At 42.6% G+C, this 12400-nt stretch overlaps 1 protein-coding gene across 7 annotated transcripts in view; it reads right to left on the bottom strand.

Moving 5' to 3' along the window:
* Positions 1–12400, bottom strand: part of ANKRD44 (ankyrin repeat domain 44) — a 135134-nt gene that overhangs the window by 73803 nt on the left and 48931 nt on the right. For all 7 annotated transcript variants that reach the window (XM_035565732.1, XM_035565739.1, XM_035565714.2 and 4 more), the window contains exon 2: positions 3522–3605. In XM_035565732.1, coding sequence (XP_035421625.1) covers positions 3522–3605 — 84 coding nt within the window. The remainder of the gene's footprint in view (positions 1–3521; positions 3606–12400) is intronic.

The following is a 12400-nucleotide window of genomic DNA, read 5'->3' as shown; positions in this document are numbered from 1 at the left end:
GGCCCAGAATCTGAAACGTGTGCACGCTTGTACCCTCAAGCACTCGCACCATCCCAAAAAGCATGCTTAGCAAAATTGCAAAAGTAGGATGAGAAAAAGAAGTAATAAACTGCAGTCATCCAGACCTCTTCATAAGGGCCTCTTTCTTGCTGTCCTTATCAGTAACTAAGCTCCCTCTAAATGCATGCCCCTGTGTGTAAGGCCCTGTAGCCTCTGCTGGTGCCCTCCTGCAGACCTGCTCTGCAGCTGGAAGCGGGCAGGTGATGCCAAGCACCTGTACACCTTGACATGGCTCCAGCCTGGCCCCAACCTGGCCCAGCAACAATCACTGCAGCCCGCCTGCATCTGCTAGCTCTGCAGCTCTGATGAATTAAAACGAGCCAAATTCAGCTAATTCGTTACATCCTCCTAACCTATCTCTTTTTGACCCAAGCGGGTGAGGGAGCATTTGTCTGAGAAGCTCTTGACATGGACGAGCAGCTTCTCCAGCTGGCAGGGCACTGAGCATGGAGCAAGCCCAGGAGGCAGTATCAGCACCCATGACCACAAACAGAAGCAATTAAACAAAGGGAAAGTAGATGTTGCCTGCAACAGCCTCAGCATGGGGGCAGGGAGGTATTATTTACTTTCCCGGAAATATGAATGCAACAGAAACCATTCTGGGGAAACCAAAATTGTGCATAAACTTTCTTTTTAGGGTTTTATCCAAGAGGAAAAACAGGATTAGGTGATAAAGAGGAAAAGCAGAGAGAAAGAAGTGTCTGGTTTGGCTTGCAAACATCTCATCAGTTACGGGTAAAAATATGGGAAAGATTTTTTGCCTTTTTTGTTTGACTTTGTTTTTGAAGGGAAACTGATAGACTGAGATGAAAATTAACATCTTACAGAAAGGGAAAAGTTTAGTAGGAAATCAGAACTCTGCACATAAAGGGTGCTGCACAGGCGCTATCAATCTTACCAGTGGATGCAGAATAATTCCTAGATGAACTCAAGGCTCTGCATCATTCCCTCACCCTCCTCCCACAGTGAAAAAAAGCACCCCCAAAATTCCTCTCCACACACAGCCCAATCTCCCTGATTTCTCTAAATGTCTGCCCGAAACTAATCTGGTAGTTCCAGCCCAGGTCCCTTGTGCCTTCGGAAGGCAGGCTGCTGAACACTACCCACAGGCAGCCCACGTTCCCCAGGGGTATTTCCCTGGAGCCAGTCCTCAGCGGCAGGGGGTCGCTCACCACTGGCCAAGTGTAAAGCTGCCCACGCCGTCACTCTGCACAAGTAGCATAGCATTCCCCCAGGCAGAGCAGGGAACCGGGGAGGTCAAAGCGACTGCTGCGGTGGCAGAATGAACTGAAACCAGCTTCTGAGCCAAACAGTTGTGACTTGCACTTTGTGGCAAAACAGAAGTCACAATTATAGCAGAATCCAGAAAGCAGCCATTTTCATAAACATACGCTTCCGGACTTGGAAAGATTTTATTTATTTGACCAGACCCCCCCAAAAAAAAAGTAACATTCTAAACCCCTGATTTGCTCTAAGCTCTTTCCTCTGAGGTTAATTGTCTCTTAGGACAGATATGTATATCTCACCAATGTTCCACAGTTTCTCCATGGGCTTTTACTTCTGCCTGCCTAATACCTCTCACTGTAGATTTCAAAATACCATCTATAAAACTTCAGAAATCCCCAAAACTTGCTGCAAAAAAGGAGGTCTATTTTATTTCCCTCTCCTACTTGCATTCGAACTATTTCAATACCAACACGGCTAACCAAAATGATCAGCAAAGGACTAATCACTGCCAAACAGTGTCAGAGTTTCCTCTCACATTAGAGAAACACTAACATGGAAGTAATTAAAAACACCCTGAAAATAGAAATGTAAGCACGCAGTGCAAATTGCCAGCTGACAGTACAGGAGGAAGGAACAAACTATCATTTGATCTTTCTTTAATGACAGTTTAAGCATTTGACACTTTTCTGCAATCGCTATTAAAAAACTAATCTTCAGAATTTGTGTTGCCCAGTATTTTTCTAATTACTCCAAAGAACAGTTTGCTTTTTTGCTTCTGACAAAATAGCTGTTCAGCCAAAGCATTCTTGGGTGGACTTTTATTAACTTAAACATGATTCTGAGCAAAACTGTTCAAGTTCATTTATTTTTTCTATTACGTACTATGCTACTCAGCTATAAAATACATATTCCTCATTTAACATTGCACCCTGACAGGTGAGAGCATCTCCCTAGCAACAATCACTAGCACACTTGCAGCCAAAGGCTAGAAAAACATTTAAGAAACCTACAATAGCCTTGTACAGGAAATGCTATTTTGAAAAACTAACACAAAACACAGAGGAAAATGTAGGACTATCATGTTCATCTAGATTTTTTTTATTATACTTTTATTTTATATTATTTGTAAGACCATCAGGGAAAACAAATACAGGGGAAAATCAAGGTAGGTGATGCTTTAAGCAAGCAGTTTTGAAAAGTTATTTCAAGAAAACAACGGGGCAATGAATCCCAGGGAAAGAGTAATATCAAGGTCTTCGTTCTCTGAACAGATTTCCCATGAAAACCAGCAGCAAATTATTCCTTCCACTTGACAGACATCTGAGTGGGCTCACTTCTGTTCCTTTCCACATCTCTGAACCAGATGTCTGGACCCCAATGCCTGCACAAGCTGCAGTGCGAAGACTACACGACGCTAAATTGCTGGAATTAGCTATGAATAAACCAACAGCTTTATGGCAGAGAAAGACTTGAAGAAAAGGAAGGTTGATTCAAAACTCCAGGAAGCACCTGGAAACCACCATTCTGGTTCTGCTTGATATTCTCACCACTTCCGAAAGCCATAGACTGCAGTCAAGACTAACAGGGTTCATTTCTAACAGTACAGATTTAAGCTAAAATCAAAGAAAAAGACAAGGGAAAAAGAAAAAAAGAAAAAAAAATCTGCAAAAAGACCAAGTTCAAGTGGAGAGTTTTTTCACTGTTAAAACAATTAGCTACTACATGTTTGCAGCTGCTTACCATCATTCTGTCTAGAACAAGCCAATTTGAAGAATGAAAATTCCTCTGTGGGCAAATCACGGCCAAAATGCTGCTTCCTTACTCTCACTGCTGAGACCTATAGTGAAACTTTATTTCAAGCACAGTCAGATGCTGAATAAAAGCTCCTGATCTGTAAAGGCTCTTCAAAAAAGGAAACTCTACAGAGCGTAAAAATATGCAGCTTTCAGCTGTTCTCATTCATTTTCTCAGTACACAAGAAAACAATGTCCCTGAGTAACCTGCACATTTGGAATAATTACCATACATTTAGAAAATTTAAAATCACCTGCAGGAGATAATTATATTTCAGACTAATAATTAGGATTACATTCAAGCCCTGAATCTCCAACTTCCAAATATTTTCTATTCTGTTATGTGTTAATTGCTAAGGACATGATTAATATTATCATTCCAGAAGTTTATAGGCATGGTGCTTGCATATCCCAGGCACAAACATATGCCAAGTTACATACCAAGGCATTGACGTCCTCAGTCTTGTAGATCAACATCCGAATCTCTTCTGGATCACCACTGAAAATCGCTTGGACCAGTGGAGGCTGGTAAAACAAAGGAGAAGAAACAGTATTACAGGTTTGTTTGCTTTCTGCTTAAAAGGAGAATATATTATTTCTCCTAATACTTACTAAAGCTGCCCACAGACACTGTGAGCATGACCCCAGTAACAAGCCAACAAGAGCATCTCATCAGGAGGAGCTATCAGCTTGCTTGAGGATAATCCAAAATCACGAGTATGTGCACACACACTCATTATATGTGCAAACAAACAAGGACCCCCATCAGAATAGCAACTTTTGTCAACAACACACAATTAGCCCAGATGTTCTCTCTGGCATGTACAGGAAAAACTAATTACATCAGATATTGCTGTGTGCTTGCTGTTGGCACAGATTAATGGTCATGCAATACACATTTAGAAACAGAACATTATCCAGATAATGAATTTCTGGGCAATTACTAAACGTCTTGTGTCTTTTTACTGAATAAATATGCAATAAGCACAGTTAATTTTAACCACCCAAGAAGTGAAATAATTATCGCATTGTTTCAAGTGTGTTATTATGCTATTATGGATCGGAATGCATAAATAAATAATCAGGCATACAGGGGTTAGAATGTGCCACGCTTACTCCACTCCTTCAGCAGCGCCGGCGTCACTGCCGCACATGGAGCTGCTGCGCTACACGTCCAGCGCTGGCAGCCTCTGTCCTTCTGCCTGGCTTTGCACTGGGCCCCCAGCAGCAAGTATCCTAGTTACTAACCAAGCTGGCAGAACACAATCTACTCAATTTAAAACCAAACCAAACCCTCCCTCGCCGCTGAAGACTCAGAAAAAGAAAGGGACAAATTACAAAGATACTTGTCCCCTGAAGATGTTAGAAACAGGATGTGGCCCCAGCTCCAGCTGCCCCTCCTGAAGGCAGTGTCCTACCTGGGGCAGCTGCTGCCAGCCTGGGGGCTCGCTGCCCACCTCTAGGTTGCCTCCTGCAAACAGCAAAGACGTTTGTGATGCCATGCAACCACCAGAACTTAAAATAACCCTGCAAAATGAAAGCACGCATGGCTACTTGAGCACATAAGACCACAGCATCTCTCCAGACTCTGCAAAATGTAACTATCTTGTAAACAGGTTATCTCAAAATTCAGAAACAAGCTGGAAAAGAAAATCATTATTTGCAATCTTTCCACTGCAATATTCATTATACTCAAACCTGGAAAATCTATTTCTAAGTTAATGGTGTCTATTTTAAAACATATTAATCCCTTATGTCCTTGAGAAAGATTCACATTGGAATTTTACTCTTGCCACTCCTCCAACAGAAAAAGGTCTAAAGCAGCATCTTTTACCACAGCTGCCTGATATGTTTCATCACAGTGTGGTCTTATGTATTGCGGCAGATGCTTGAAAAAGGAAAAAAAAAAAACGCATTTCATTTGAACCATTTGCCATGCTTCCTTCCCAGCCCGTGCCAGCTCAGCCACAGAACATTTCCCACAGGGGCATGCAGAAACCAAAGCTTCAAATCTGCTCCATCCTCCCTCATCTGCCAAACTCAAACACGTCAGAAGTTAACTAAGAGTGAGATATTGCCATTCCTGCAATTGTTTGTACCAAAAGAAATTGTTTCAAGTGATTTCTGGTCTTATGCCCACTGGCATGCCAATGGAAATTAGTATTTCCTAGATTTACTGTACACCTCTCACTAGCTGCTAGGAAGAACCAGTGAATAAGAACTGTCACAGCAAAACATTTCCCTTTCACATGCATTTATTGTAATATTTAAATAACAAAATAATCAGGAAAGCAGAGAACTCCTCAGCTGCAAGCCAAAGGGCAGCACAGCCCGGTGGCCAAGCACCAGCCACCCCTGGCACCTTGGACCAGCCGCTGCCACCACTCGCAGGTGCAGCCCACAGCCTGGACCCGACACCAGCAGAAACATCCAGCCAACCTACAGTCTACGGGATTGTTAGAAGCGATTGAATACTGTCACAGGTATTGTTTTTCTTTCAATCAGGGCAGCTAAAATGCTGTGTATTGCTCTATTTAAAAAAAAAAAAAAAAAAAGAAAAAAGAAAAAAAAAAGAAAAAAAAACAGGGAAGTCTAAAGCAAGGCAGTTTGACCCATTTTTGGCCAAAAATCTGAATTAGACTCTTGGTTTTACAGGAAATGCTTGAATTAGCATCAGCTACTTGACACAATGCAGACTGAGCATAACGCTGCATTCTGTAGACCTGTGACACATAATAAGACCCCCACCTAAATTTTCATCCAACATCCTGCATTTAGCTTGCTGTATCAAACCCCAGTATTTAGTCTACCTCTGAAGCAGGCTGTAAGTCTCACATTGCTGAAACATATGAGCTAGCTGCCATACACCTGTCCACAAAGGCCTTAGTCCTTCAGCCTTTTCTCCATGAGAAGCTCTTTCTGCAAGTTACTCACAACAGAATCTATCACTGCTAATTGCAGCAGCAAGAGACAGGTAGCAGAGAGAGATCAGGGCCTGGGATGGGAAAGAAGAGAGAAAACCAGTAGAGGCTAATATCCATCTTGAGTCACTGCTGTGCAACTTTCTCAAATTGGCCATGTTTCCACTTTACTAGTTCATGAGTTTGCTTCACTTTTAAAGGCACTAGTTTTGAAGTGAGAAACACTTCACTGTTAAGGAATTTTTCCTACCAATTGCATTAAGACCTGCCAGTGTGTGTGAGATGCTCAGTCACATATAATGACCTGTTTAGGAAAAATATGTCAGAAGAAAATTGCAGCACTGTTGCTACAATTAGGGGTGAGAGCCGAGAACGTGCATCTGCTAATCAGCACAGGGAGAAAGGTGCTGTTCTGCTCAGCAGCTGCCAGCAAACAATGGAGCCTGTGCAGTTACGTGCGTGTTGGTGACGGATATCCAATGACCTGAACAGACCACCTTATTGATCTGCTATGGTAACCATGCTTATGCACGAATGACTTCAACTTTAAATAACTTTTTTTTTACTTATTTATTTATTCCTGAAGGGCAAGTGACAAAGCTTTCTAGTCATCAGAGTACGGTATATTTGTGCAAATAATAGCTAAAACCTGTGATAGCTAAAACCTGTGACAGCATAATTAGTGAGCTTTTTCATTAGCATAAATATCTAGCTTCAATATCCTTCAAGTTCAGAAGTTGGTAAATACTCAGAGTGAGGAGAAAACAAAAAGCAAGCGTAGCACAGCTTATGTGTAACTATTACTAGAAATAAAGAGGGGTACAGATGTTGGAATGACAAACAACTGTTTCATCAGCTCAGTTCTCAAGAGTGTTCAAATTCTTAAAGAGTTTCAGCTGGGAGTCCTCACATTTTTTTCTGAAAATACACACCAGCAGCTACCAAAAAAACTTGCCATGTACTTTTCATTATCCTCCATAGACCCGACAGACGGCACAAAGGAAAGCAGAGGCTATCACCATGCTGCATTCCTGGGGCTCTGAGCCCCAGATCAGAAGAAGCATTTGAGTGGACTGTCTCAAGTATCATTTTAATTACTGCCAGAAGTGGCTGCTGAAGCGCTCAGCAAAACAGTTAGCACTTGGTCAAGTAACCGTGACATATATTAAATATTTTACCTTGATTCTAGGTATCCCGACTCACTAACAAGGACTTCTCATTTAAGACAACCTTTCATTCTGACAGGAGCTGGCGGCAGACAGGTGAAGGATGATCGATTTCCACACCTGTTTGATACTATTCTTTGGTCTTGTGAGTGAAAAGTGAAAATATTGATCATTTACTTGTTCCAACTGCATTACAGCAGCTTACTGGACTAAACACATGGATGTGTCCATGAAACCATTTCTCTTCAGCTGGCGAGACCACGTAGCAAGACATGCAATTGTCTCAAAGCAACCGATTTTGTCAGGGTTTTGCCCAACACCTCCCTTTTTCCCCGCATGTACTCCCATTACTCAAGATTACAAAGCTGTCTGCAGTGTCACATTATGCACATCTATTTCCTTCCACTGGTTGCAGTACAAAGCCCATGTCTCTTCCGAATTCGCATTTAGAACTTTCTCCTGTGCATACAACATGGAAATGTCCGAAATAATGCTTTAACTTGTAAGTCTTACAAATGGGAAGTTGTAAACTGGATTTCTCTAAATTCTTGGAGTACATTTCCCTGTCACTTAGTATGTACACATTTTATGGAGAATCCATTCTGCATACAGAAATTACCCAACACCAGTCATTTTTAATAGACCCAGTAGCCTGTTTCACTTGCATGACTAGTCAGCCTGCTAGCACATTTTGGGGACTAATCACTAGGTAAAAACAAAGAAAAGTTTACTTTGAATTTGTTATTATTTTAAAGACACTATTTCTGTTACTGGAATTTCTATATACAGTGCCTTCTGACATGAAAGTCCTTTCACTGAGCTGGTATTTGGAGAAGAAGGTGCTTGGATGATTGCTAAGGGGTGTTTCAGAGCAATTACAGATTTTTCCTGAGAAACTCCTAAGAAATATTTGTCCAAGCTACAGAAAGACTGGTAGAGAGGATCAAATCCGTAAATATGGTATATTGGTAATCTGAGAGCACTATGGCAAACTGGCAATATTGTTCCATGATCAAATAGACTTACCCAGGAGATTTATACTTACCAGATCAATAAATACCCTAGACATTGCAATATTTCAAATATGGCTGGAAAAAAAAATTCAATTAACTTACTTTTATGTTTTCAAGTGTGTTTGTTCTGGTTTTGGAAGGCAGATTATTTGTCAATTATTTGTCAGGGTTGTGCATAATCCACTGCGGAAAGGACAAAGTATATGCCTACACATTGCTGCTTAGTTCAGTTTGCTCCTCTGTGCTCATGCACCAACAAAGTGATGTGATACAAAACAGAAGTATTCAACAAAACATAAATTAACAGTCTGAAAAGTAAGAGAAACTCAAGGTAGGTGGGATGTCCAAGCTTCAAAAGGTCTTTGCATTGCTTTTAAGCTATTTTTTAAAGTATGCAAAAGAGCTGGGCTCTGGTGTTTTCCCCAGAGCAGCTGTTTGATAGCTGGCTGCCACGCTGTACTGTAAGCTGCTCAGAGAAACATGCTGACATTTATGTTTCTTTGTAAAAAGTGTCAGCTTTTCTCTTGGTAGCTCTCCAGTAATTTCTCTCCATGTCACTATAGCAGCCTCTTTTTACTTAGCGTCTCCAAAAGCTCAGGCTGCGTTCACCTTGCAGACCACAGAGAGGTCTTGGATGTTGCCGGCACAGGGCACCATTGGAAACATGCTTAGGGAGTGGTGGGGAGCCCGGCACCGTTCAATTTGCTGCTATGCAAAGAGCATAGGAAAAAATGTATACATAAACCATAACTAGAGCACGTTCAGCGTCAAGAGCAACTTCATAACTAAACTTTAGAGAAGGATGAGGTAGGGGGGGAGACAACGCAGCATCTCCTCGCCATGGGCAGAGGCAGCCTCCTGTGGAGGGGAATCCAGGGAAAGCTGCTGGCAGTGGCCCTGAACCTCCCTCTCAGAGAAACATTTTGTCTTTGCTGATTGTAGGAAGAGACTAGCAGGACTCGTCCTCCCCTTCCCCCAGGGGAGGCAGCTTTTCGGGAGACACCACGTGTCAGTGGAATAATTTGGTAGCCGGGCAAGCAAAGGAAGAGAAAGCAAGAAGGGTGACTGGTGCCTGAGGGTCTGTCCCTTCAATCTGTTGATGCAAATGGTGAATGGCAACTTCATCAAAACGTGAAGAAATGCTCAATGACCAAATGCTGCAATACTACAGCAAGCACCTGCAGCCACCAGTGTGGTCTAAGCCAGAAGGAAGGGCACGGAGCATTAATGCTACCAGCAGAGGATGTCTGCAAAGGCACTCAGTGTGTTACAAACAATGCTGCGTTTGTTTCCCAGGGCCTTCTCCCCCTTCCTGGTGATCAGTTAAATGCTCCGTAATGCCTAAGTGGTTCTGGATTTTAAGTAATTGTTCACAAATGTCTGAATAATTCACATTATGCTGGCATAGTCTGTAGGCAGTTCCTACTGGGGCATGAGCTCAGCCTTTCCCATAGCAGCCTCATGAACAGAGACTTGAATATTTCCAGAAATACTTACAAATAGTTAGAATACAGTGATTTATAAATTATCATCAGGTACTGTCATTGCTGGTGGCATTTCTGAAAACAGAGTTTAATCATTGGTGTACATTTTTAGAGGGATGACAATTAACCACAAGCTATCAAACAGAAATAGAGCAGCTCCAGCTTGGCTGCTTGCACAGACCATGAAGCCACCTGTCTTCTGGGAGCACTCCCATCCCTCAGGTAGAATCTGATCAGGTTTAGAGGCTTGAAATACAGGCCTAAGAAAACACGAGAAAACACCATTATGCATCTTGATTACAGAAAAAACAGTCTTTAGCTTTATCCACACAAGTGTTTTTTCCAAAACTACAAGTTCTCTCTCATTATAGCTATTGTACATCATTAAGGGAAGGGGGAAAGAAAAAAGGCGGATGAAGTAGTTGCAGCAAAGATGCTTGACACCACACTATCAGATGACAAGCTGAAACACACCCTCCACTAAGGCATTTGCTTTGCAAAAGGGCAACCCGAAGTGCTTGGAGCACAGCCCCATCCTGCACCACACCATGTCCTGCATGGGGCCAGGATCTGGCAATGCAGCTGTGCTCCCACAGCTTTTGGTGCTCTGCCGCCAGCCAGCCAGACCCAGGCACTCTCCTACGCACCCCCCACAAACAGCTCGGCGTCTCCAGCCAGACAGAGATGATGACAGATCTGCTTCTATAATTAAACATGACCTCAATTAATCATTTAGTAAGTGACGTGCAAACCAGAGGGAACTTCAGTTCGCTTTCCCATGAGCATGCTGCCTGTGAAGCAGCACGAACAAAACCCTTCATACCCCTGCCTCCTTGCAATCCCTGCACCCTTCATTTTGGTCCCCTCTTTGCCTGGCCCTCTCCCCTCCTCTAAGCACCTTCTCCAAGCCATTTAAACCTTTGCCTCTCTACTTGCCCCATGTCTGTGCCCCTAGAGCAGGGGAGCTGGAGATTTTAGGATGATGCACACTTGAACACCTTCCAATGCAAACACACACTGTCCAGAAAGCACTTCAAACAAGCAAGAAGGAAAGAAACCACAAGCAAAATGGGGAAAAACACTACCACATATTGAGACAGCTGAAACTTCAACACATTTATTCAGCCAAGCTTTCACGATACTGAAAAAGGAAAAGAGTCAAGACTAATTCTGCATGTGTACTGCAGCATCGAGCCCAGTATTTCTGTTCACACAGTCCTCGATATGCCAGTCCGGACAGTGCAAAACAAGCCTCTCTGCAGATCTATTTCTGGCAGCTAGCTTGGCTCTAGATCTTGGCTGCCTCCCATTTTTCATTACAAAGCCTATCAGCTGCCCCCAGAATTGCTTATGTTTCCAGGTGAAACAAAGGTTACATCCTGCCGTTCCTGGAATCCTGAAATTCTTCTGCACACAGAATATGCTGCAAGTGTCCTATGTTTTGTTAAACTTAACAGTTAAGGCACCAAAATAACTCATGGCATGTTAAATTTAGATCACTTCTAAAAAGGAAGAGAGCTAAGCCACTTTAATTCAGCTCACTTAATGGCCTTTCTTCCATTCTCATTACTGGAGATTGTCCACTGGTCTCAATTTGAATTTGTTTGTTTTTTCTCTATTTTTGGTGGTGTGGTTTCTTTTTTTTTTTTTTTTTTAAGGGCCTGCAGATCATATCGGAAAATTATTTAATAAATGCTGTCTTGAAGTTACATTAATCAAGTGGAGACAAAGACTCAGCATGCTGCAGACTAGTGAAAATAAGAAAACATTTTTTCAAGGAGACAAAAATAAATATAGCAGCTTAACATTCATTACATTCACCAGCATTCATTTGTTACCCATTTTAGCAGAGAGAAGTCTGATGCAGACAGCTTAATAAGACTTGTTGGAATATCTACAAAGACTGAGGATAATCGATCTAATGGTATACTAGATTTTTCTTGTCCTCTTGAATTTATTTCTTCAAAGCCCTGGGGATGATTCTGTCTTGATACAAATTGCCTATTGGGTAACATCATGTCAAACATACGTGTCAATGATGACTATTCTTCCCCCTCCCCCCCCCCCCTTTTTTTTTTTTTCTATAATCCATTTATCATCTAGGAAGGAGCAGGGAAGAAGCACCAATGTCCCTGAAGAAGCCGGTAACCACCTGGCTCTCGCTGCTCATCTCCAATCCCACACAGGCCGCCCACCCACATGCACAGGCAGTGGGAACCCTCACAAGACACCCTTCCAGCCGAGCTCTCAGTCGGTGCACCCCAGCTTTAGCCAGGCACGAAGCGCCACGCCACATTACACCACCAAGCCTGTGTGCCCCATTGGGAGGCCAGCAGCTTTCAGAAGAGCCCCTGCTTTCTCCCAGCCATAAGCATGGCTGCGGGCAGCCCAGGAGGTGAGGTTAGGAAAGTGGAGAGAAATAAAACCACCTGACACAGGGCCGAGCTGTGGCAACCCCGGTGACAGATCTGCTGCTTGCTGGAGACTGAAAAATGAAGCAGCGAGGGGAGAAGCTCACTTGCAAAACATCAGCCCTACTGAGAGCTTCATTTCCTGCTGCGATTCAAATATGTTTCAAGCACATCAGGATTATTTCCTTTTTTTTTTTTTTTTTTTTTTTAATTTTGACCAATTGCATAGGTTCTGAATGCCAGAAGATTAAGAAAAAAATAAAATAAAACCAATTCTGAGTGTAGGGAGGAAATCCTCTGGAGAACAACCAGATTCATGCTGGCT

This window comes from Cygnus atratus, chromosome 6 (genome assembly GCF_013377495.2).
Source record: "Cygnus atratus isolate AKBS03 ecotype Queensland, Australia chromosome 6, CAtr_DNAZoo_HiC_assembly, whole genome shotgun sequence".
In the NCBI taxonomy this organism is placed as follows: domain Eukaryota; kingdom Metazoa; phylum Chordata; class Aves; order Anseriformes; family Anatidae; genus Cygnus; species Cygnus atratus.
The sequence above is the reverse complement of the archived record's forward strand: the minus strand, read 5'-3'. Positions and strand labels throughout refer to the sequence as shown.